The sequence below is a fragment of the Alligator mississippiensis genome, chromosome 9 (assembly GCF_030867095.1).
Source record: "Alligator mississippiensis isolate rAllMis1 chromosome 9, rAllMis1, whole genome shotgun sequence".
NCBI lineage: Eukaryota > Metazoa > Chordata > Crocodylia > Alligatoridae > Alligator > Alligator mississippiensis.
In genome coordinates, this window is record NC_081832.1 from 5,921,431 (window position 1) to 5,948,488 (window position 27,058).

Genomic DNA, 27,058 nt, shown 5'->3' on the forward strand with positions numbered 1-27,058 from the left:
TTCTGCTTGGATGACCCAGCTCTCTCTCTCATGCACCGGAAGGTTACAATGAGCAATATAAAGTAAAGGAGTAGAAAGATTTGCATACATTTTTCAGTGTACAATAGCTTTTTGGCACATACTATAATTTTGATCTTCCAGCAAGGTCATTTCATACTTAACAGCTGGAGATGCTCTGCCTTCAGGCACAGCTCAAGGCTCCTTCTCAGCCCTCCCAGTTCTTGAAGCTCCTTGCAGCGCTTGTGCCTGCTCCCCCTTGGCGCTGACCTGCATGGAGCCGAGGCTCCCCCGTCTCCTCAGCGCCATGCCCTGTTATTTCCAAGCGGGCACCTTCAGCCTCGGGGTGCTCGCTGCCCCCCAACCCCAGCGTCCTCCGTGACCACGCAGGAAATGAGGCAACAAGGCAACAAGACGAGTCCAAACGCTGGCATCACTTTGTTCCACATCGATACATAAAAATGGACAGCACATTAAATAAACGGGCTGTTATTCGCCGTTAGAAATCTTTTAACACCCCGAAAATCATGTATAAATTAGGGAATAAAATGTACAAACTATTTCCAAAGTGCTCTTTCAGATACAGTATATACACAACATTCAAGAAGTTCTTAATGTAAGACATTGCGGACCCGATGTCACGTTGCTGCTTCGCATGGTGTTGTTAACTGTTGCTCGTCTTTTCTCTGCACTTTCAAAATCCACGTAAAAAGCAATCTCCCAGCTGGAAAGGAGTCACTGTGTTCTAGCTATCTGTCACAGTAACACCTATGGAAAAACAAAACTTTCATTTTTTTCTTTTTTTTTTTTTTCCTTTTCTGTCCTTTTCTTGATACTTAAGAGTTGTAGGCAAACATCAGCAGGAAGAAAGAGAAATGAAGACCAACTCGAAACGTGAATTCCATTTCCTTGATCAGCAATGAGAAGAAGAAGTGCTTCTGTAGCAAGGGCACAGCTTGAACAACATTTAATAAGAAGCTGTTTAGCTATCCAGGCGTAAGGTTAGCCTTTCCTGGCAAAATCAAAATGTAAAGTATGACATCTATATCGGTAGGTCTTAGCTTTCAGAAGGTAAAATCTCCACAATGTAAAAACCAACAAACACGCCAATTTAGACAGAAAAGGAAAAAAAACTCCATAGAGGGTGTAATTCAACTCTATAGTCTAGAAGTTCCAATTAATTTTAGGCTAATATTTGCATTTAAAAAAAAAAAAATACATGGGACATACATTTTGGTCACTTTAACACTTTAGCCACAGAGAACCGTTTTATCAATTTGAATGTATCATCATTTTTATGAAGCATTAAACTGAGTAAGAACTGCATTTTTTCTTCTTGTTCATATCGGCTTTTAACTACCATTATGCACATACGGTATTTCTCAGTTCTCCCTCTATAGATTTTCCTCTAACAGCTGAACCTATTAACACCCTTTCCATATGCATAATAGATGTTCCCTTTAAACAAAAATGGATTTTTCACACCGATTCTGAATTATTTCTATCAAGCTAGAGTAGGGAAAAGTAAAAGCAACGAGGAGCTGCAGAAAGCCAGTTCCTGATGATTTATAGGTGTAATGCTTTCTGGAAAGTGTGAAGTAGGGCAGTGGAAGAATCAGAAATGAAAAGGGCAACTAACCACCTGCTTGGGAAATTTGGCATGAACCAAAGTGTGCTATAAAATCTGGAATAGTGTATTTCAGACAGAAATTTTGCCAGTTTTTTTCCTAAGCTAAGCACAATATGAAGTAATATTGATGTCTAGCAGACTGACAGATTCCAAAGCTCCCTTTTATTTTTTTGTTCATGACGACACATACCTTGCTTTACGTCTATGCATAAAAGGTGCCTCTAGTGATTAGTATTTTCTTGAATATGGGTTTTGATCATCTTTCTGTACCATTTACTACAAAAACGTGGAATAGTATATATATTAAAAGAGGTGGGTATTTAGGCCTTGTAACCATGATACAAATTTGCTGTGCAGAATATCTTCAGCCAATTAAATATGATTTTAGTTAGTTTTGTTTTCATCTTATAGCATGGATATTGCCTCAATGTAAAGAGTGTACCTGTCCCTTTACCATAAAGTGGCAGATACAAGAGCCATGGATTTCAGAGGCTGGCATATAAAACAGGTAAACTGCAATGCATCCAGTGAAACAAAGGTCTGTAACCTGTACTAGGATAACTGCCTGAGCGCAGATGTGACTATCTTAGTATTTTCCTGGACTGCAGAATCTTCTAGCTATTTTCCAGAACTGGATGCACAGAACTGTGATCAAATGACCCCTAAAGCTATTCAGAAACATCAAGAATGGGGAGGGAGGTGGGGGGGAAACAAACTTCTGCATTGTAATCAACATACAGTACTAGACACAGCACCAAATATCAAACCATTAAAGCATTGTCTTGTTACCAGTAGTGCACTGCTTCATATCCAGCATGAAATGAACACTGTTCACATACAGACGCTGCTTTGTGCTAAGGGATAACCAACATATTACAATGAATCAGCCTGTACATCCAGTTCAAAAGATGGATATACTATTGAAATGAATCTGACACAGGAATATGTCCCTTTATTGCTGGTAGTTTCCATATTGGCCCTGTTAAAAATGAAAAAATAAGATGCGTTAGACAATATAATTTCTGAGGTGGACATACAGGGAGTTGGGAGAAATGGTCACCTTTTGGCTCATGAAACTTGACAGGCTCACTACTGAACTGCCAATGCACTCACACAGGATCCTCTGGTCTGACAGTGGATCTAGGTCTTTGAACTCATAGCTTTTCTTGTGCACAAGATAAAGCCACATAGCTGTTTACGGCAGAAATCAAAGTAATTTACCTGCTCGTAGCCATAAGGCCTCTGTTGTTGAGCAGATGGTCCTGTCTGAGAAGCTCTATAACTTCCATACTGCTGCCCCTGTCCCTGTTGGTAGCTGGAATACTGAGACGAGGCTCCCTGTGCAGGACCTGAGAAAACAGCAAAACTTATCACCAAAGTTTTATTTTCCAAGGGAAAGCCTTGTGGTTAACAGCATACAGGTACACCCGCTATAACTGTAGTCGAGTATTGCTAAGCCAAGCCAACTTTTTAAACCGTTTGGCTAAGATACCAGTAAATGTACAGCTGTAGCGGCACAGAGCTCAGTGCAGGCTGCAAAATCTATCAGGGTAGCTGGGTAAATACCTGCCCTACCCCAACACATTGATATGAAAGCTTGCAGACACAAGACCTGACAACAAATGTTTCCTTACCATATCCTTGTTGCTGTCCCGGGTAGCTCTGCTGATTTGGGTACTGCTGCTGTGAATACGTTTGCTGTTGCGCAGCTCCCTGTTGGTATCCTGCCTGTTGCTGGCTATACTGAGAATTTCCTAGAGAGAGGAGGAAGGTTTTAGTTTATCTGTAGGCAAAACCACTGTCCTAGGTTTTACTGCACTGAAAAGAAGTGATAGCAATACGTTGATACGAAACCTAGGAAAGAGTATTCCTTTAAAACCAGTCTCCTGCTGTTTCGAACTGATCGGAGATCAGAGATGTATTTCTCATTGTTTTAGTCCATTTGAGAGGGATATCATGCAAGAACATAATATTCCTTAAGAAATGAATGTCCATCTGATCTCCTTCCATCCCTAACACCAGCAGCTCCCTTTTCCTCAATTTTAAATATCAGCCCTCCATTAACCAGATATATAAATGCTTAAAATGTAAAAAAAAATCCTTTGAACAAAGCACAATAGATTTTCTTTGAGCACATTATTAAAAGACTCCAATAATCCAAATGTAAAACACAATGATGTCAAGAGAAGAAGTCTCTCCCAGCAAAGGGAGAGCTGAAAGTTTCTCCTTTGGCTAGGTGACTGGCAGGCGTCTGGTAATAAACCAGTGGGTCATGGGGCTGAAGACATCTCCTGGATCGCAATGGGTCTGTTAAGTAGGGTGCAGAAATTCTTCACCAAGTGGAAGAATCTCCCAACAACCTTCTCACATTCACATCCGAGTGTTTGGGGACTTGGCCCTTCTGCATTCTTCCCTCACCTGCACTGGAACAGCCCTTCTCTAAAAAAGCAAAATACCTAATGCTGTAGCAATGCCTGGATAGAGAAGCCTCAATCAAGCAGGGACAAGAGAAGGTGTGGATTGTTAAGCGCTCCCTTTCCAAACATCAGAAAGGAGGAGTGGGCCTGGTTGGCCTTCTATTTTTCTGTTTTAGAGAAAATAATTTTTCTTCTCTCAAAAAGCAGCTCAGTCATTCAGAATTCATCAAACAAAAGACTACGCTCAGATACACACTGCAACTCCCATATACATCAATGGAAGCAATGTATTTACCTTTGTAGCATAACTTGATCTATGAGGAGCAACTTAGAAACAGGAAACTAGTCTGTATATGTGATCAGTGAGAAAGCAGACTTCATTATCACGCTTCCATGGAGTTATTTGTAAAATGCAGTGGTAGGCTAAAAAATAATGTGATATTGTAGAAAAATATCATGATGGATATTTTGACAGATATCTACTAAAATGACTTAGATCGCTTACCATTTTAGTTATATTCTCTGGGATGCAATGCATTTTAATTTCTAGAATGTATTTTAAATCTGTTTTACTCTTTGGAAAGGGATTTTGCTTTTCAAAAACATGCATAGTGCACTGCCCTTGATTTGCAGTTGGTTGATACGCAAATATGGATATATTCCATGTCTTGTGGAGCTCACAGCAAGTCAGAACGGATCAAAAAGAGCTGATTATCAGTCTACATCTCTGAACATACAAATAAAAATCTGCTCCAAAATAAATAACTCTCTAAAAAAAAAACCCGCCCAGAGGTAAAAGAGCAGACTCAACATTAGGCTTCCCAAGTAGCTCTCAGTTAATAATAATGACCTTTATTCATATTTTCACAGAAAATAAGGTATCTATTTGCTATTGGAACCTGTAATTTTTTACTGAAATTGCTAAAACACTTACATGGGAAATCCAATTTGGAATATCCTGAAATAACAAAATGAACTGAGGCTTCACAGTGGTGTTTCAAACTATTTCTCTCCACAAAGGTTCAGGCAACGGGATCATTAACTTGTCTGAAAATTCTACCACTCCTTTCTGGAATAAACATTATGACACTTGCTATGAAATGACTAATTTAGCATTACATACAAAAAGAAAAAACCCTCTCTGGGTAGCATTTAAGTAGATAGTAGTAAGCAGTAGATATATAATACAGAAATGAAGTCTTCCCAAGCCATCAGAATAGGGAAAGTCTATGCTGTGACCAATGGATGACTGGCAAAAATCGCACTGGTGGTGATTTAGGCTCCTAACATTCAGTGGGAATTGGGCATCTCACATGCCTTTTAAACTCTTTCCTGTACGATTATTTCTCAACTCCTCTGGCATGAATATACAGATCTTTGCATTATATTACCTGTGCTTTGAATGGCCAAAAATAATGCCTCCAGCAAAAGATGCCTGCAGCTTTCTCCTTCCACTAAACCCAACAAACACTGACATTTATATGAAAGTGAAAAGCAGTAAATAAATGCCATTGCAGGGTAAGGCACTAGTAGTGCTCTTACCTGGTCTGCTTAACCTGTGGCATTTTGTAAGGTCTTCTTGGTGTGTCTGGTTTTGTGCCTTGTAGTCGTCTTAGTGAGGGTCTGGAGTGGATAACCTTATAGGGATTTATAGGGACCTTCAGGTGAATAGCTGCTTAAGAACACAGGGATCTGGATACAATGCCCTGGGAGGCCCCTTCCAGTGCTGTGGCCAATACAGTGATGAAGGGGAAACTGCAGGGGTTTTTTTAATAGCAAAAGTTCTATGACTTGTTTCCTTTACTCCCAACTCTCTCCTCTTTTACTTTTCCTCTTGGCTATGTAATGCTTAGCAAGCATCATACCCCAAAATAACTCCTGTATATTTGTGTTTCTTTTCAGTTTTGAAACACAGTGAAACATAAATATTAGTTATTCAAGGGAGAACAGCTTTCTTGACCATTACACATTTGAATATGTAATTATGAATTTGTTAAGAACAACTTGAAAATGGTTCTTGTTAACACAGTAACAACAATGGGATCTGGTTCTACAGCCTTTTCTCATTTAGGTAGTCCCTCTTATCTAAATAATGGGATCCTCTTTACAGTATGCTTCTAGCTCTTCTCAGAATTTGCTGTACTTGCAGTTTTTAGCATCACCTGATAACTCAGAAACACTCAGCCTTGTTTTGTTCTCACTTACAAGTCTGAAGCTACATTCATATAAGACTTCAGGCAATTGTTTACAGATGCCCAACAAGTTGAACAGTCAGAATGAAAAACAGAGGCTCTGAAACAAACTCCTTTCAATTCCTTTTTTCTCAGCTTAAAAAGTTTCCACTTACAGCCACCAGTTCTTCCTGCTCTCAACCAGTTTTTCTAAATCCAGCATGAACTTTATTTTCCCATCACGACCTTTGTCTTTAATTAATAATTTAATAGCACTTGATTTCAACTCCATTTAAAATCAAACAAGAATTTCTTACAGCTTATTTTCTTATGAGTGGCGTTAATCCTGATATTCTGGCCACTACTTTTTCCCACAGCTATTTTGTCCACTGCTATAATTCCACCTTGTTTGACTACACCTGCCTTGCTATTAGCAAGGGTCATTTTTGTAGTTCACACAAGGTGTATGTATGAACTATTGCTGATTCCCAAAAGGCTGCATAGTCATGGCAGCATCGCTATACTGCTTAAAGCTGTTATGCCCAACTACATTCTATTTAATTTTACTCTTCTGAATAACCTGCAGTTTAGGAGGATCTCTCAATCTAGGAGACAAACAACCCTTAATTCTGCAGAAATTACATAAAACAGCTTTTACATTTTCCTAAGTGTAAAGTACATATGTGGGCAAAATCTTTGGTTTGCACAGACTGCCAATATATCTTCTCACCTCCTTCATAGTAATGTTGTGTAGAGTCCTCAAACGACCTGTCATAGCTCTGCTCAGTGTAGGATGACTGCTGATATGCATAATCACTATGACCTGCAAGAAACAGAAAATGGAAAAGGTTCATCTGATACATGCATAATTACATGCCTTATTATATATAAAATATGTATTGCACACTATGCATACACACATATTGTGTTTCAGACCAAGGACTAAAAGTCTTATGTTCACTAATTAGGCCAGAAGCAGCAGAGAGCTCTGAAGAAGGCTAGCATAAAGTGGATAGGCTGCTGATGAAAAGGCTATTCATTTGCCATGTCTGAAGCAGTACTTCCTGATTAAAGGGGTTGTGTACCAGTGCACATCTGTCCTCTTTTCAGCACACAGTTTGCATGTTAAGATGCTGCAATGATATGGGTACACAAACCTACATACAATGGAGTGGGACCAGGATTTTTTGGCATGTCAGGTTGGAAACAAATCTTAAGCGTACAGTATGTTTGGTTTATGTTAATTTCTCTTTCATCTCTTGGAGGTGATAGTTATGCAATTCCACACCCTACCAGGCTCTGTTGCATCAGTAGCAGTTACTATTGCTCAACAGAATTACCATCTGGATAATATTGCTGGTTCATAGGCTCTGACGAGCCTTGTCCATGGCTGTACTGTTCACTGTAATATTCCTCCTGCCCCATGTACTGTTGAGAGGAACCTGCAAACCACAAAAAAAAAGAGAGCGTGCAAACGTGCATATTAAGTGGGCCGTAAACATAAGCAATACTTTTTCATAAGCAAATTAGTTTTGGAGGGGACAATTTTTTCATCTGAAGAAATCACTGAGCTTTACATATTTAGAGCTGTGTCAAAAATATTCTGCTCACAGACTAAGAAAACAGCTTTCACAGAAAGAAGTTAGATTAAATTAGAGTAGTTCCACAGTGGTAAAATACCTACACAATGACACCAAAAGTGACAAACAATTAAACTGTTAATCTGAGTCACTAAGTGGCAGAGCTGTCCCTAGGGGTGTGGGGGGCCCGGGGCATATCAGCCAATGTGGGGCCAGGGGGTGGCGAGCGGCTGGAGTGCGGACTGGCAGGGGGCACCAAGCAGCTGGAGCACAGAGCCAGTGGCACGCAGCAGCCATGGCAGTGCCTGTACGGTACTGTCTGCAGGGCCCCCCCAAAGCGCGGGGCCTGAGGCGGTTGCCTCAATTTGCCGCCTCCTCGGGACGGCCCTGCTAAGTGATATAAAAAAGGATATGGATACATGGATAACACATGGATAATAATATAGTTAGCATTAAATATCTTAACAGAGGCATCTGTTAAAAAATAAAGGTTAATTAACTTTCTATTTCCATCAATCAATGGGGTCCTCCCTTCACAGATTGTTCCATTTTTGTTGCCTGTTTACCTCTGCCCTAAAACAGTCCAGTAGAAGGCTTACCTTGCTGTGAAGCTCTGTAGGGACCCATGGGTCGCTGTCCCATCATGCTGTTGCCTTGGTTGCTCTGACTCATCATGGCAATGGAGGACTGTCCTTGGTAATGTTGGCTCCCTCCTTGTGCTGAATTATAATGTGACGTTGCCACTTGTTGGTGCATCATGGAGACTATATAGCACATAGATAACAATAGTTTCTAAAGAGAGGTCATATTTCTCTCCTTGGTCCCCTTGAAAATAAGCTAAAACCCTCAGACAAGTTAATGGCTTCTATTTCCATCCTAGTCACCCTGTTAATTTTCCATAGGAAAAAAAGCAAACTGTATCCATTGTCTCAGTGTACATACTTCATTTTTATATTCTCTCATCTGAAGCAATATGCTATTATATCACTTCATACTCGTATAGGTCATTAATCCATAGGTCATAGAGACTTGCTCATAGGCACTGTGGTATGGGGCTAATGAAGCTTGGGGGCCACTGTGATGTTTTCAGTTGGGCATTTACAAATGCAACCCATCTCAATGAATAACAGAAATTCACTGCTGCAGGAGAACCACAATTGTCTTGTATGAGGAAAGTAATTAATGAGGAAATTAATCTACCTGCATTTTTCATTCCTTCTCTAATCAACTTTAACCAAGTCCTTTCAAACCCAGCAGAGAAGGAAAATGAGCCTTACCTGGATTAGACTGCATGTTGATATTTGTTCGAGACACATAATTGCCTATTGACCCCTGGCCTTGCATTGGCACGTTCTGAGATGCAGGCACTGTATGGCTGTAACCAGGCCCCGTGGCATGACTGCTGACAGTCATGCTCAAGGAGGTGGTGGGCATGGTATTCTGGCCTGACTGCTGCATAGACACATGACTGGGACCTAAGGGAAAGCAAAGAAAGCAGCAAGGAACATTACTGAAAACGCACAGAGTTCTGCAAGCCTTTCTGCAGTGACTGTTATCATACCTAGGAATGAGGGGGAGGAAAAAAATCAAGTGAAATAAAATTCATTGTGCCAACAGTCACAAAAACAATCCCCCAAATTCCAACGTCTGGCCCTGCTAATTACAGAGCAGTTAAAACGGCCTGCCTAGCCAAAGAGCTAAACCGGGCCTCAGCCCCAGAACCAAACCTGGGCTGAAAGGAAAACAGAAACAGATTTTGGAGCTGGAGCCCTACAACCAGAAAGCCTCATCAGCATGACAGAAAACAGCTGTAACGTGCAGCATGGTTGGCAGAGTGCCAGGTGCAGCCTCAGGCACTACCATTAACCAAGGACTCCCACAGTCCCAGCCCCTGGACATCTCTGCTGTTACTTGACAACTGTCAGCTTCTGCTCCCTTCTCCCTTGCAAGTGAGGCGTTCCCACTCTCCTCACCCCTTCTCATGCACAAGGTGTTACTGGAAGGACCCAGCAGTGCCTCCGTGTTGCCAAGGCATCCACAGAACATCTTGCAAATCGGCTTTCTCGTCTGCTGAAGTTTAAAAGCACATGACCAAGGATGCAGGGACTCTGCCATCTCACAGGCCATGGGGGAGAGGCATCAGCTTTTTTGGTGGGAGCACAGCAAAGTGCCATAAAGGGTGGGCGAGGGGGAGAAAGTCCCAGCAAGTCCTCCATATAAGGAGAGAGAAAGGGGGTCTATCAAACCTCATTAGGGTGGAAGGAAAGAAAGGGCATGACCCTAACTCACTCACCCCCTGCTCTGCAGCTGACATATCCGCTTCTTCCTCCTGTCCTCCTTCCCTGTAACAGCTCAATTGCTGATAACCCAGATTTTCTGAGGAGGTGTTTTCCAGAACACTATGATAAACCTTATTGTTATGACCCTGTTTCCTCCCACACCAGTCCACTACATGGCCTTGCTTCTCCATAAATCCACTCCTACCCATGGAATTCAGTTCTGAGGATATGTTGCAATAATATCCAGACAACCGGGACTGCCATAGCAGGACACTATGTCCTGACTTCGCTGATTTGCTTTCACAGAGCTCTGTAAATCAAATCGAAAGCTTCTGTCTTTGCATTGGGGCCTAAAGAGAAAGAGGGAGTTCCACAGAGCCTTGTGAATCATCCTATAAACTAAAGAGTTTTTCCTCAGCGTACTTCCAAAGGTTCTGGGTTACCAGCCCTGCCCTTTCGTAGAAGCAGAGCTAGCGTTTTCCTAGTCCCCACACATTTCAGGGGTGCTTCCACAGCTCTTTGCTGAGGTGGCAACACACAAACTGGCCTGATTTCAACTCTTAAGATCAGAAATAGGGATAGGAACTGCCAGCCTTCCTTTCCTGTACGGGGTTGCAAGAAGGAACCTTGTGGCTTCATTCAACCTTCCAGAGGTGTAGGGGTCTTATTTGTACTTGGGGTCACCCCAGTGGTACAGCTGATTTTGATTATTAAAACATGTTGTTCTAAGTTGTAGAGAGTTAGTCACAGTATGAACAACTGTGCTGGGGGCTGTAAGCAGGGACCTATTGACCCCAGGGTGTGCTAGTTCTATTGCCATTACTTCAACTGAACAGAATCAGGTCCCTGTTTCATACCCATTATCGCTTTGGGTCCTTTCAGTCCCATGCTTTAGAAATGTAGTCATATGTACTCTTTACCATTTCAAGGTACTGTTGCAAGCTCATTTGCTCACATGCTGTTCCCCAAACAATAGAGCAATATGTTGCACTACTGTCACAATGTTATTTTAAGCCATTGTTATTAGTTGAATTTATAACCTGAATGGCATTTTAAATATTTTTGTATACATTTCCTTAATTATTCATAAAATATTTATGAATATTGAAATGAGAACACTTGTTGTAGTCTAGATCGCTGTATTTTCCCTTACACAAAGTGGGGGCCAGATTCTCAGCGAGTGCAAACAGACCTAGCTCTACTGAAGTCAGTGGAACCATGCCAAGTTATTGTACCGAGGTATGAGGTATGCCTTGCTACAGTTACGCATGTGTTGTACAGCTGATATTTGCTCCTGAATGAAACACAAGACAACAAGGCATGTGAACGAATAACAGAGCCAGTAATCACTTTTGAGTGAGAGCACTTCTGCTGAGGGTGTTTACAAATTCGGCAGGCTTTGTCCAAGATAGCATTACTTACAGTCTTTTCTTAAAGCTCCAGCTCCCAGATTTGTAGGACTACTTATGAATCTCACCCTCACTTTAAACAGATTCTCTGTAACTAATGGCTGTGGACAGAAACTTGGAGACGTAATTCAAGGGCCCTTAGGGAAAGGGCACATGATGATCCATGATAAACGCTGAAGGCTGGCAGAACCAGTTGGTCCTAAAAGGTTGGGAACCACTGGATTAGTTTGAACACAGCCAAGTTTACAAGCTGTTGTTTAAGCTAGATGGTCCCGGCTGGGGAACCAAGGCATAAAAAAACCAAACCAACCCCTATTCTGGCTGGCATTTGAAGGCTTATTTGAAATGCTAGTGGTTGTTTCTGTCCCCGTCAACCAAATCACTGCACTTGGCACCCTGGCTGGCAGTCTTAAGGAGGATGTCAGGGACTGAATGAACATAGAAACCTGATCTTCTTTCTAGAGCTGATTCCTTCTAAGAATGAGCGAGGATGATGCTATGGAAGCTGGCACTGCTGTCCCTCCCTCCTGTGCATTATCTTGTTTAGTTATGGGCGCCATTCTATATTGCTGTCACTTGACCACTTGCCACAAATGCCAGAGCTCTCATTCTGAGAACTGCAGGCGCCTTTGCATACCTAGTTTGTGAAAGATACTGCCGTAAATAAGTTTGTCAGTCACAGGGGGCATCTACACCAATGATGCTCAACCAGGGTGCCATTATATACAGGGGTGCCACGAGATCCTTTTAAGGATGCCACACAATATTTGCAGAGTTAGGTGTACAAACACCTACATGCGATTCACATGTTAAACCCAGATTTCAAATAGAAATCTATAGTGTCCAAAGCATTCTGACCTGTTGTGGTCTTTCAAAGTCTTTGCAACAAAATAATTGCTCTATTAGTTTTCCATTATCAAAAAACAAGTAAAGCTAAAAGCCTGCATTTTCCAAGGGCTGCCTTGAATCTAAAAAGGTTGAGAACTACTGGGCTACACAGTTAAGCAAGGGCAGGATTGCAGCATGCCTGTGCTAGCTGAATCTAGCAAGCAGAGACAACAGGAGCAGTGAAGATGATTCAGCATGGGTTGGAGCACATGATAGGAAGCAGAATACATACCCAGACTCCCTGGAAGGCTTGTGCTAATATCTGTGCCACCACACCTTCAGTGCTACTGTTACTCACAGGCAGACAAGGTTCTTTGGTAAACCTGATCTCTTTTATTAGACCAACTCAAATAGTTGGAAAAATTCTTCATAGCAAGCTTTCGGACACAAACACCCTTTGTCAGGCTGAGGGTCTGTTGTCAGGCTGCAGACGGTCTGTGCTCTTTCTGCGTGGAGTGGTAAAGCAGTCAGAGGCCAGTACATAAGCAAGAAAGCCAGTCAGTTAAAATGTAAATTGAGATGGTCAGTAGGTGAGAGGCAGGTGTGGGGGGAGGAAGGGAGAATGAATGTAGCTGTAGTCAAAGGATGAGACACAGATACTGTTTATAGCTACTGTTATTAACACTAACTAGTTTCAGTTTGCAAAGGTATATTATAATCAGATCTTTGTTTTGCTGGGAACTTAGTTGAGTTTGCACTAGGGTTGTCTTCTTGGGACAATATTGACTGGCACTAACCAGCTGCTCTGCTGGAATTCTCAGCAGAGAGCCCAAGGATAAACCGGGGATGGAGACGGAGCTACCCTCTCACCCCCTGAAATCTAGTCAGGGCTGGCACACTTTGATGGGCACTGCCACTGTCCTTTGTTTAGCCACAGCACAGGTAACACCGAGGGCTTCAAGGCTGCCAGTTGGGACCCTTCCAATCACCATTGAATTCACACAGAAAATGTAGAGGAAGAAAATCAAAAACAATAATGAAAATGGAAATTCTGAGTAAAACACAGCAATCCTTGTTAGTTGAAGAACCTTACAACCAGGAGGCCCAGAATAAACTTATGAAGGTCAGAACTATAAGCTGTAAAACTATCCAAAGGAAGAGTCTCAGGCAGTGGTTTAAAGGGACACTGTCAACTTGTCCCCAAGTTGGCTTTAAAAAAAAAAAAAAAAGTGAGAAATAGTTTCACAGCTTGCACCTGCTCCTGGGTCATTTCAGCAAGGTCTGAGGTTTTACAGTCACATTTTCCTGTTTTTAGAAAATGAATTTCTCTACTCTATCACTGGGAAAAGATGCACATGAACAACACCAGAAAGATGCAACTGTGAAGTGGGAAGTGTGAAGATACCAAATGTTGTCAAATACACAAAGTGAACAAACTGAAAAATACAAAAAAAGTCCCTCTAGCCACTTTCAGTTAAATGTGTCTTCGGGGGGGGGGGGGGGGGGGGGGGGGAAATCAGACAAAAGGTTGTTTGTTAAGTTGACAGCTTCCCCTTAAAGAACGTATGCCAACTATTTGGTCAGGTGGTACAATATTTTTAGATTTCTTTAGAAGAAGACTGACGTTACTCCATTTTATTTCTGAAAAGGTATTAGAAGAACTTTTCAGTATAAAGGCCTCATCCAGAGTCTGCGACTGAGATGAGCAATCTTCAGCCTGTTTATCTCACCTAACTCACTGGGACTGACTGCTTGTCTGCAAAATACATGCAGTATGCAACCCAGTGTATTTTTATGATCAAACTCATTATGATGTTTAATTATTAGGCATCTTTTAATTGGTGATTCTCATGACACATTTTTATAACTTTTTTTTTTTTTAATTTTCCCTCTAGAGAGATACTGAGTGGTTTGGAGCCCTTGCAGACCCCAAGAAGCAATGTCAAGTGTAGCCATTTTGTGAATATTTCAGCATGTGCCTGAAATTCCCATATGCCTGAAGGTGAGTTACAGAGCTGTAACAGACCTCTTTCTAAGTATATTCTGCATTAATGATGTTGTTGCCAGGCAACAGGAAAGCAGCACAAAGGGGAACAGCGCTCACCATTGCTAATCTGACTCTGCATGAGGGAGGAGGGAGGAAGGCCTGTCCCAATCGCATCGCTGAGATTGCTCTGTGAATGGAGGGACTGGCTGGATGCGCTCTGAGTCATTCCGCCTGGGCCCAAGTTCATGTTTTGCGTTGGCGGCTGCAAACAACAGGGAGGAGAAGCAGATTTTTAGGTTTTAATTAAAAAAAAAAAAAAAACAAAAAAACCCAATATCCTTCCACCCTCCCCAAGCTGACATGACTATGGCTGCAAATGGACTCAACCAAAAATGCACTTCCACATCTTGCAGGCCTTGGGCTTGGTTTTGCAAAAGCAAGTACTTCTTTATGTACTCCTACCAATTGGAAGTCAGCCTGGTACAGAGAGGCCAGTAAGAAACCCGTACCCCAGTGAAGTCAAGGTGTACAGCAGGGCTCAGACCTCGGGCTGGCCCTTCTGTGCTTAGGCGAGCTTCATTCTAAGCTAGCAGCTTGCTAAACTCAATGCAAGCTAGCAGGCTTGCTAAAGGCACAAGCAAAGATTACTCGCATGTCAGCGCTGGCTGGGATGAATGTGGGTAAAGCAAATCATGAGCCATGGCATAGTGGACAAAGCTGCCACTTTCTAAATAGTTTACATTGGCTAGAAACTCACTGCAGAATAGTAAGTTATGAACACAGTGTCTAATCCTGACAATTTTACTCAGACAAAACTTTCATTTAAATCAATGGGAATCGTCCCCTGAATAGCAGCACCAGATCTGACCACAAGCAAAAAAATAAAAAAATGTTCAGAATGATTGTAAGAAGCAAGGATTTCTTAAGCTGATATCTGTTATCGGACCACCTGCATAGCTGAGATAGAATTAGCCAAGTTTCGAGTGCAAGACACTCCTCATAATTCTAGTTCTGGCCTCATTTATTTAAGCAGTAAAAGCTGCATTAGTGAAACTAGTCTTGATTGCAGCCTGTAACGATCAACATTGGGAACAGAACGTTGATAACGAAGGACTCTTCAATTTAGCAGGCAGGGATGACAGGATCCAATGGCTGGAAGCCATTGCCGAACAAATTCCTACCAGTTACGAGACACAATTTTTTAGGTAGCCTTTGGAACAACTTACCAAGTAGTAATTCATTCTCCATTGCTGAACATTTAAATTCACTTTAAATCAAGGTTGGAGGGTTTGTGGGTTTTTTGTTTTTGTTTTTTTAATAAGGATCTGCTCTGGTTCAGTTATTCCAGGGAAGTCCTATTTGCAGCATTCTACAAGGGGGCAAACTAAAGCAGGGCTGTCTAACTTCTAGGAGGCTGGGGACTGCATGCTCTACAGGCCACGCCAGTGGGGATCATGAGCTCCTGGGTCACACACTGCATGAATGACCCCCACCATGTTGCACCACACGCCCAGCCCTCCCACCCCCGCTGCAACACACCCTACCACCACTTCAGTTATCCTGCATAGATGTTCCCCCCACCACCACTACACATGTTCATGTGGGTCCCACACTGCACTGTGCACCTGCCCCCCCCACCCCTCCACTACTGCACTGTGTGCCATGCAGCCCTTGCCTCATCACCAGGATGCTGCGCTGCGCTGCACCGCCTCCCTGGGGTGAGCACAGACTCCAGAAGCCAGAGGAGGGAGGGGGAGTGCAAAGAATCTGGCTGCTATTGCAGCCAGAGCAATAGTGGGAATCACAGCTGGGCAGGATCACTCAACCCTTTCAGCTGGACAGCCCTAGGCGAGATGATCCTAACAGTCTGTTGTGGCAGGCAAAATTACTGTAAAGTCAGGTGACTGCAGAAACGAGCCCTAGGCCATCCGCAGGTCAGAGATTCCAAGCTACAAAAGCATTATACATTGACCCTGCCTCCACCGGAGTCAGAAAAATCTTGTTCACTTCATTGGTGAAATATCAGACCCTTACGCTGGGCTCACCACCACAGCACCTGCTTGGCTTGCAGGGAAATAGGCAGGTAATCTAGGTAAAGGTATTATGCAATGTTTAATCCTCATTGAGTAAAAGATTAAGGATTAGTACTCTGGGAGCTTTCAAGGCTAAAAACAGGAGCCCTGTACCATTAAAAAAGGGAGTCTCTCAGCTTCCCAAGGGGATACACAGAATTTGTTTCAAGCCTTGGGAAATCCTGCGATATCAGTCCTTAAATTAATGACATTTGAAAGTGCACAACAGCTAATTTTGCTTAGTTAGAGATTTATAATAGGACATGTTCAGCCCTCTATAATGGATTCATAATATTTATGCATTTGATCTATAAACGAAGGGCACACCAGTGGGGATCAAGACCTCCAATCTTGATTTTTATATATAAATAGAGAGAGAGGTTTAAAGTATTTTATCCTCTTAGGCAGTCTACTGAAATCCAGAACCCTTTTAAAAAAATTGTTTCTATAAGACTCCTATTAACACCCTTTTTTCCAATCAATATTCAAACAATCATTTCTTTGTCTCAGTAAATATGCTTATTATTAGTATTGGTACTCACAGCAGGAAGCAACGACTGCATGTTCTGGTTTGAATCTGCTATTGTTGCCAAGTAAACCAGATTTCTGTGCAAGATTTGTTGGTATCTACAAGATAAGGAGCAGAGTTTACTTCGTAAAATGTTAACTATCTAAAAATCCTACTTCATGACTTCACTGCAACTTTGTCTTTGAGCCTACAAATCCTCAGTAGGTATAAGTTAGCCGCTCTGCTTCCATCCTAATACATAACAACCCTACTTCCATCGTAATAAATAACAACCAATTCTGTGCTGTCCTTAGTTTTATCAGAACCTGTCAAAGTACCCAATATCCATTTTACAAATGGTTAAACTGAGGAAGTAAAGAGATATTGAAAATGCACTGAATAGTTGGTAGACACAGTAACTGAGCTTTGGAGTACTAACTTCCAATCCTCTGCTTTAATGATTAGCTATGGGGCCTTTATTTCCTTTATGCCCTAGCAGTGCATACAGATTAAGCCCCCGCAAACAAAAAACTGTTTGCCCTGTAAGCAAGCTCAGGAGAACACTGTCTTTTTAGGACTGAGCAGTGCCAGTCACCGAAACCATGTGAAACATTCATGCTTCCTCCCCGAGTAAACTTGAAAAGATTGGGATGAGGAACAGGAGGGCAACTAGAATGAAACACTAAACGCTGTGCCACTGAGCAAGAGTAGAGCTAAACTTTTAGAAGCAAGGAAGGCACCAAGAGAACAAAAAGGGACACCTTTTTAAACACAATTTCCTGTTGGTGGGGGTTTAGGAGAAAGAAGTAGGAAAATGGAAGCCAGAGTGATGACACAAATGAAAATGGGGCAAAGGAAGGCAGAAGCATGGAGCTGAGAAGGTAACAGAACACCCCGACTCTCTCTCTGTTTAGCATGATCTGTGCAGAACACTTACAGTTTTATCTAGTGCTCCAAATCTTTGGTGAGTAAATCACAGTGAACAAAGTGAATATTCACCTCCTGCTGAAAAAGACTGAAATCTCCTGCGAAGAAGTATTGACAAACATACATGGCAAACTTCTCCTCTGTTAGTAAAGCACTGGAACAGGTTACCCAGAGAGGCTGTGGAGTCTCCATCACGGAGGTTTTTAAGACTTGGCTAAAGAAAGCTTTGGCTGGGATGATCTAGTTCGGGATGCTCTGAGCAGGGAGTTGGAATAGATGACCTCTTAAAGTCCCTTCCAACCCTAATTTTCTTGGAATTTTCTATGATTCCCTCTTGCATACATTTTCCGTTTTAAGAGATCAACAGTTTTCTTGCTGGCCTTTCAGCTTTCCCTGTCCTGTGGCAAGTTTGCTAGGTTTTCCTGACTGAGCTGCAATCCATTCTTCCAGTAAAGATGCATGCCGCTTTGATGATTAAGACTAGCAAGTAGTAATATCAATTAATAAGCCCATACCATCGTTTATATGCAGAGTTCACCAAAATCTTTGAGAAATACCATTTAATCCTTTTTCTGATAAAACTGTTATTAACTTTATGTGAACTAGAAAATAATTACCTACCACCACTGATATTTAACTCCTGAACAAATGGTCCCATAATCCTAAATTCACACTTCTTTATAATTACTTTTGTAAATGATATGTTAAGATTATTCTAAAGCCTCATCCTTACCTCTGTGAACTCCAGAGCATACGGCATTATGCAGACATGCTGTCTCCTGTCACTGTGCCTGTGTAGTGTCTGCAATGAGAATTACCTGCACTTGCCTCATAACAGGAACATAACCCTTAAGAAGAGAGACTCCAGCTTTCATTTTTATATGGGAAAGACTCCCTCACTCACCACACATGCATGTGTGTGAGAAAATGTCCCATCATTCAGTAACAGCTCAACCCCTGGGGTTTTGCTTGTATCGTGAATGCAGAATTGGGTCTAAAAAGTGACTTTAAAAGAAACACTGCTCTTCTCCAGTCAAAATACCACGTTTCTCACCATTCGTTTTTCCTTCCTCAGGTAAGTACGTGGGCCCAATCCTGCATCTGATCCATGCTTGCTTTGAATGGGAGTTTGGCACACAGAATAATTCAGAGGGGGGTCAACTTATATTTCTGTGTTTCACTTTTGGCAGTAACATGGCCAGGAAGAAACTGGGGGTGATGGTAGATTAGATACTCAGCAGGAGCCCACAGTCTGATGCTATCACAAAAAAATAAGCAAATGAAATGTTGGGTTGCATTAATAGAGACACTGTATGCAAACTGTGTGATATGAGGGCAACACTTTACTTGGCACTGGTTGGGCCTCAGTTGGAGCACTGTGTCCAGTTTTGAACACTAGACTTTAAGAAGGATATAGAAAAACTGGGAAAGGGGGTACATGAGAGCAGTGCTCATGTATCTGAAAGGGTGCTGGGAAGAAGATGGGCAAATATTCTTCTGCCGGGCCACAAATGGCAGGCCACTGGGCAGTGGGTGGGTACAGTAAAGCAAACTTCAGTCAAATCTCACGAAAAACTTCCTAAGTATAAAACCAGTAGGACACTGAGTGGAGACTCCTCCACTGGAGGTTTCCAAGAACAGCTGAACAGGCATCTACCTGGTATGGTTTAGGAATAGCAAACCTGTACAGGGGGTTGGACTAGATGAAACTCAAGGTCCCTTCTAATCCCTTGATTCTACGATTCACTTGATGTTTTAAGTCAGAACCGTCACTCTCCTTCCACAGCGAGGGACATAGAGAACGTGCATTTACCAGGCATAAACTATTGCCAATTTTACTTTTCATTTGAACAAAACCACTGATACAGCCTTACTGCTTATTTTGAAGACATCTCTCATTCTCTTCCGCCACTTCCCTTTGCTTTGTGTGTGGTTTTTCCTTTTTTTTTCTTTTTTTTTAAACGACACTGCTCAAAAAGCCCAAGAGTGAAACATTAAAATGAACAAACAAAAAATGTTTTTGTCCCAAAAGCAATTTAAACCTGTTAATACACAGTAAAGCCTAGAAAATTAGCAATCCAAGTACTCTTGCCACTGGCAGGTACAGAGCATCGTTCACAACATCCTTCGTGGTAAGAAGCCTGGGAACAATCTTTAACGTTAATAATACTCACTGGGTACATTCTGCCGTTTTGCCTTTGCTCTGATAGTCCATAATACACTGTATTAAGTGATGATTTTCATCTAGCATCTGGATAAAAAACAAAGCATCAAAAGACATGTTACTATAAGGCTGAAATCCATCAAGTACTGCTGTAGTTTTCTTCTTTCTGTAATATTCTGCTTTCACTCATTCTTATCTTGTGGATGGTTCTTTGTATATATTTGTTACCTCAGGTCACTGTAAAGTGCCTAGGCTGGAAATGGAATATTAATACAGAATCAGATCTCTCCCAACTACTCCCAGAAGTGAAATATCATTATTGAATGTTACAAGGAAAACAATCAAGTCAGGATGGGAGGTCTCCGGTTTGTGCTAATCTGAGCCTGGAACTATTCCACCTTGTATCTGAATAGGAATAACAAAACAAAACAAAAAATTATGCAAAAGATTTACAACTGTCTCACTGAAATAGTCTGTATACCCCTGGTTTCAGACTGCCGATCCTGTGAAGGATTCTCTATAGGATACCCACAACATTTTCACATTTTTAGTTCATCTCAACAGAGAAAAAATGGTATTTTGGCAATACAAGACTTCCTTCAGAAATGAAAGGGTTGGTGCAACTTATGCTGCTTAACACACAACAGTACAGCTCATGACCACCATACTGTAGGCTTGTACTTAACTTCCACTGTTGTCAAAAGCAAATGTCAGTGCTGCTTACCCCTAGCCTAAGGAGGGATTATTATCACTTGACATGTACAGACTGGCAGCACAGAGAAGACTCAACCACACAAGCTCCTTACTGTGCTGGCCTTTGCATAAACATCCGTGATATGATCATCTGTCCCCCAAGGTCTGACAGTCTGAAAGGATTTGGAAGTTTGATTTTGAAAATCGGACACACACGTGACCATAAACCAATGTTAGCAACAACCTTTCCACACTGGACCCTCCTGGATCCCAGAACCACGTCTTATCAATGCAACTCCATTAGCTCCTGGAGGTGGCCAGGACCGAGGTCGTACACCCATCGAGCCCACTCGGACATTGCTACCTTTAGCTAGAAAGGCTTTGGAATAGGAGCAGTTTCTAAGCCTACTCTGCTGATCTGAAAAGAGCCAGATATGTAGATAACATGGGATGAGTCTGGGCTACACAGAGAGGAGGAGAAACATATTCCCTTTTTTTGTTGTGCATTCAGCCCCAATCACTGTCTGGATTGTGCATTCAGCACCCATCGCCAGCTCCAGACTGGAGCTCCAGAGCCCCTTAGTGCACATGCATCTGTTTAAATGTGGCATTACGACTGAATTCAGGAAGGCTCCTTTCTCGCTTTGTTGAAGACCCTTTACAAAATGCAGAAAAACCAAAAGGTAGAACAGCCATAAACCTCAATGTCCGAACAGTAGGGACAGGCTGACAAACTTGCAGCGCCAGGAGACATGCGAAGTGGTGTGGGTCCTGCATCTTAAAGCCCCAACAGGTCACCAAATAGATGCATCTGCAGTGAACTGCGTTACCGTTTTAACAGCTATTGGATTTCTTGTAGCTTTAAAAACAAGCAGGTCTACTGCCTACCCCATCTGCTGCTGGACTTTTACAGCTGCAAATTTGGCAATTTGTCTCAATTAGTACACTAAGGTCTAGCCTAACAGTTTTGAATGGGTCCTTGACTCTGTATATACCCTGATCAGGGATATATGATTTCCCTACATATATACACATATGCAAGCACCTTCACTTCAGAAGCAGCCAATGTCAAAAGCAGTAATAGAAGAGTTGTTACTCCTTGTCCGAGAGTCGAGCAGTCTTCTAAAAGACTGCGTTGCGTAGCAGGCAGTTTAGGTAGGGGCCTGCCTGAAAGGCGTTTGACTACTTATCTGGAAAAGCTGAATCTCAGGTCTACAAGACTGGGTTGGACATCTGAAGAGGGAAAATTCCCGAGAGATGGTCAAAGCAGGGACAGCATCTTTCCTACAGGTCTGCACAGCAGCTGGCACAGTATTGACTGGAGCTGCCATGTGCCATTGCAGTACAGGTAGTATCACCCAACACTTTGCTCCCCATGCAAATGCAGTATTCAAACATCTTTGAAGCACATTCATGTTGTCTGTCACCTCATCCAATCAGCTATCTCTTCCTGCTTCACAAGCCAAGAAGCCAGCTTGGTACAAATGTGATGCAGCACGTAAAATAGGTAGCTTCTGCTGTGCAGAATAGCCTACTCATACACTGGAAGTGCTCCAAAAGCAAGTTTCTACAGGAGATGCAACACTCCTGGGACATCCATAAAACCTTCAACTTAGTCTGGAACCCAGGAGTCATATGAGCAACCTTTGCTGGGCAACCCAGGCTCAGATACATGTCCCTTTAATGAACATATGTTGAGTTCAGCAGAGTATTTCCTCCCAGTGTTTCTCCTTTGGACACATCCTTCACATGGCAATTCACAGCTGATCCTTCTAGGAACACAGCAGCACAAAGACTAAGTATTTCCCTCCCAATTACGCACTTACCGAAGGGCCTGTTCTGAACTACAGAAGCGTGAGCCCCGTGCATAGTCAGGGCACAGGCTGGGCTGATAAAAATTCTAATCAAATGGCTTCACTTCTTTTATCTCAATCCTCTAAAATCTGACTCCAGCCATGACATCTTTACATCTCCTCATTTTGGGGTTCTTAAATCCCCCATGCTAGTAAGCAAGCCAGGAGTTTGGTGGTAGTGGTTTGAAAAAGGCAGCCAGCCATCAGCTAGAGATGTTCTAATCAAAAGTTACGTGCTGAACTTCAGAAAGGTTTGGCCAAAAGACATCTATACCCACACGACTTTGTTGAGCAGCTTAGCCTTGCATTTCTAATGGTGATTTTGGTGAGCAGTTATTTTTAAAGGATTTAGTTAAGGTATCCAGCATTCAGAATCAATTGCTTTGCTGTTCCTGAAAAGCCAGATAAGCGGAAGTAAAGTACACGCTCCATCCACTCAACAGCTGTAGCTCATTCTAAAATACCATCCAGCTTTTAAAACCATGTGTATGTTACCCCATCATGCATCTTTCCAAGCTATACTTCCACAGAGGCGATGTTCCCATGAAATAACATCAGCTCTTCTATACAACAAATTAATAAGCAAGCACGTGGAGCCCACTGCACGTGAAAGAGTACAGTTGGAAATTCGCATTTCTGATTAAAGTGCAACTGCCTTTGCAGGAGAACCACATCCCCCAGCGTTTCCTTGCCCTTTGCAGTGAGTTCTGCACTAAGACAGAGGAGCTGTAAAGGAGAATATTGAGTAACTAGGCACCAGTGAGCTGCTGTTTACAGGGCGATCAAAGGTATAATTTAAACACTACTCTCTGCCAGGGCTTGACTTGTTTCCAAAAAAATGCAAACATGAGATACGTGTTTCTTTAATTAACTCATTATACCATGGACACTAACTAAAATTCATCTTTTGGTTATTGTAAAGTTGATTCAAAGACAGACCAGTCTGTTATGAAAGTGCTGAGAGACTAAAGGGCCTGCTCTAAGGGCCTCCTATGGTATTATCACTATTTCCTCTGGAGTTCGTCACAAGCTTTCTATAGGTGAAAGAGTGAAGGATGGAAGAAGATGCACTCTAGGTACTGCAGGACTGGACCCACATTTTTGAATACGCAGCATCTTCAGGAAAGGGAAAACATTTTCTTGAAATACGTTTCATCTCATCTAGGTATCTAGTTGTTCATGCAGTTGCTTGCTTTCTTTAAGGAATGATGCAGAAGGATTCTTAACAAATTTAAAAACAAAGACCAAACCATGGAAAAAATTAGCAGCAGCAGCATCACGTAGTCCCATATTTTGGTCAACAGCAAATGGACAAGCAGAATCCAGATTTCTGGCTTCTACAGACTGTACAAACAGGGGCATGTCATCACCAGGCCAGGGGGCATACTGCTGATCACAACTCCTGACAGCACGCATCTCTGCAACACCTGTCAAGGGGATCTGAGGAATGGAGCATCTCTTGTGTCCTACCAAGACAGGCCAGCAGCAAGGCCTCCCTGCCGACGATGGGAAGAGTCAGAATTGTGGCAGGCGAGATTCATGCGTCTCCTGTATGGTTTGGGCATGGTGTCCGGATGCATGGCATCTGGGAAATAACCTCTGAAATCAAAATATTCCCAACAAAGCTCTGATTTCATTTGACTCACTGTTTGTGTCGAACCTACGATGATGTAGATGGAGATATTCTGTGGAAAGTCTAATACAATTCTCTGCAACTGAGTGGAGAGGATCATTTTTCCTGAAAAACTGTAATCATCTTAGGACCCTCAAAATATTTTCCAATATTAATGAACAGCTCAGCTGCTGGCATCCTCATGTCTAGTAAGACGGTTTAAGGATCAAACGTCACCTCTGGATGTGTATTCAGTGCTGACAATCCAAGCAACACAACTGTTTGTTGCAAAAAGACCAGAGAATAACTGTAGTATAACACTGCTAAAAAGAAGTAGGCTCTAATCTGTCAGAGAAGTAAATCGAAGGTTAATATTAATGCCCATTGCTGTTCCATGAGCTACAGTCAATCTGCAATCCTACAGTCTTTCACTTTCCTCACATGAAGTTTTGTATAAGGATTATAGTTAGCTTCGGAAGGATAAAGGCTTGAAAGGAGCTTTTGAAAGCAAGTCAGTAGCATGCATCATAAAAACTAGCTGCTTGTGTATTCAAACATGAGCCGAAAACAAGCATCTTTGTGAAAAATATCTTTTACTATAAAGTCTGACTTCTGATGAACGCACACTGTTGCAATTTCCTGCCCCAAAATTAGATTCCGCCCTGCCCCCCATATATGACGGCAAAGTCAAGTTAATTTTTTTATGCATTTGTTTTCAGATAAAAGCGTCAGTGCTTTTCAAAAAAGACCATCACTGCCAAGAATCAAGAACTCAAGGAGCAAGCCTAATGTAGAAAGCATGGAGTGTACTTGTCAGAGGAAAAGATTTTTATATATTTCCAAGAAACAGACTGCAGCCCCAAACTATTACTAGGTTTATCACGGACAGGAGGGAAAGTGCGTGGACAATTAAGAGATTACGACTGTCCTTTACACTGAAACCTTGAAAATGAACTTAAAAGACTAACCTACACAGGATGTGAAATTCTGCCTTAAACCCACAAAAATCCAGATAAAGGATAAAGCTGCACCTTTTGCCACTGCTGTCTAAATATTTTAGCCTCTGAAATGAAGTGGGTCTGATGACAACGTCTCACATGCTCCAAGAATTAGGCAAAATGGAACGAGTTTCCAAATGCTCTCCTGGCATTTAGAGATGCGAGATTCTAACATCTCTCTCGGGGTACTTTGTTCTGCCTTCATTTTCCTGAATCTTGACCTCGTCCTCCAGCAAAACGCATTGCCCCAGAATTCACAGCCTGGCACTAGATGCTAGCTGGACTGCAGGAAATCCTCCTAAACAGCTGATTGCTGAGAGCTGACACCTTTTTTTGTTCGCCATTATCCTTTACAAATGGACTACATCAGACCTTCATCCCTTCCCGCACAACGCAACCCCCCCCGCACATCGCAATAGGGCAAACACAGAGCACGCAGGCTGGAGCTGGGCATGACAGGCATTGTTCAGCAAAACCAATCGACAGCACAGACACGCTCTTTATTGACACCTCCACACCTCTTCCGTTATCCCCGGGGACGGCAGCAGGGCCTGGGAGGGGCTCCTTCCCCCCTGCCCATCACCCTCGCGCGTCTTCTCCTACAAAAGCATCCCCCGAACTTCCCAAGTGGGTCCCCTCAGCACCCGCTTCTGTAGGGAAGCCCAGCAGGGACCGAGCCCGATGAGAAAGCCCCTCGAAACCTCTGCCCTTTGGCGTTAAGCCACGACGAGTGCAACCGCACATGACAATAATAATAATAATAATGCTGATAATGATACTAATGATAATACAAATAACAATACTAATAATAATGCTGATGATGATACTAATACAAATAACAATACTAATAATAATGCTGATGATGCTGATACTAATACTAATAATGCCAATGCTACTAACAATGCTGATAATGCCAATACTAATAATAATGGCAATACCAATAATGCTGATAATACCAATACTAACAATAACACTGATACTAGCACTAACAACACTGATACTACTACTAATACTAATAATGCACTAATACTAATGCTAATAAAGCCAATACTAATAGTAACGCTGATAATACCAATAGTAATAGTAATGCTGATGATACTAATACTAGTAATAACGCCAATACTATTAATAATGCTAATGATACTAAACCAATACTAATGCTGACAATACTAATACTAGTAGCAGTAATAATAACAATGCATTATTATTACTACTACTAGTAATATAATAACAATGTATTATTATTACTACTAATACTAGTAATATAATAATAATAATAATACTTGTAATATAATAGAAATAATACTAGTAATAATAATGTCAATACCAATAATAATGCTAGTGATACTAATACTAGTAATAACACTAATACTAATGATACTAAGCCAATGCTAACAATGCCAATACTGATACTATTAATACTAATACTACTAATAATGCTAATAACGCTGATAATACTAATAATGCCAACACTAATAGTAACAGTGACGATCATGCCAGCACTACTGCTAATAACGCGAATACCCCCGGTAATAACGCTATGCTCACACGGATGGTGACCGTACCGCAGGACCGTGGTGGTGACGGCGGCGGCGCTCACCCCCCCGCCGTGCCCGGGTGAATAATGGATGAAGCCCCCATCCCCCACCCCCGGCTGTGACCCCCTCCCCCCCGGGCCGTGAGGCGATGCCCCCCCCCTCACCTTCTGGATGGTTTGCTGCGTGACCTCGCCCTTGGCCCTGGGCCGGGCGGAGGCGAAGGCGACCGACATGCCGGCGGGGGCGGGGGCGGGGGGGGGCGGGTCCCTGGCACGGCCCCGGCCCCGCGCTCACGGTTGCGATCGGCGCCGCCGCCGCGCCGGGCTGTCCGCAGTGCGCGGGGGTGGCCGGCGCACATGGTACATCCCACGCCCCGCCCCGCGGCCCCCCGCGCC

General features: G+C 42.4%; 1 protein-coding gene across 1 annotated transcript; it reads right to left on the reverse strand.

Annotated features, from left to right (window-relative positions):
• Positions 1-416: 416 nt before the first annotated feature.
• Positions 417-26,955, reverse strand: SS18L1 (SS18L1 subunit of BAF chromatin remodeling complex). Its single transcript, XM_006274322.4, has 11 exons — positions 26,828-26,955; positions 19,980-20,056; positions 16,913-16,997; positions 14,416-14,560; positions 9,073-9,270; positions 8,395-8,559; positions 7,556-7,657; positions 6,946-7,038; positions 3,262-3,381; positions 2,849-2,976; positions 417-2,606 (listed from the first exon to the last, which is right to left on the reverse strand). The coding sequence occupies exons 1-11, from the start codon at positions 26,894-26,896 to the stop codon at positions 2,580-2,582; spliced, it is 1,209 nt and encodes a 402-aa protein (XP_006274384.1). The 5' UTR covers positions 26,897-26,955; the 3' UTR covers positions 417-2,579.
• Between the last annotated feature and the right edge of the window lie 103 nt (positions 26,956-27,058).

Excerpts from the sequence above, each read along its gene's own strand:
- SS18L1 (XM_006274322.4), bottom strand. The coding sequence starts at position 26,896 with ATGTCGGTCGCCTTCGCCTCCGCCCGGCCCAGGGCCAAGGGCGAGGTC. Across the intron at positions 20,057-26,827 it reads CGCAGCAAACCATCCAGAAG|ATGCTAGATGAAAATCATCA; the intron begins GTGAGGGGGGGG and ends TTTTTTATCCAG. Across the intron at positions 2,977-3,261 it reads GGGACAGCAACAAGGATATG|GTCCTGCACAGGGAGCCTCG; the intron begins GTAAGGAAACAT and ends CTGTTTTCTCAG.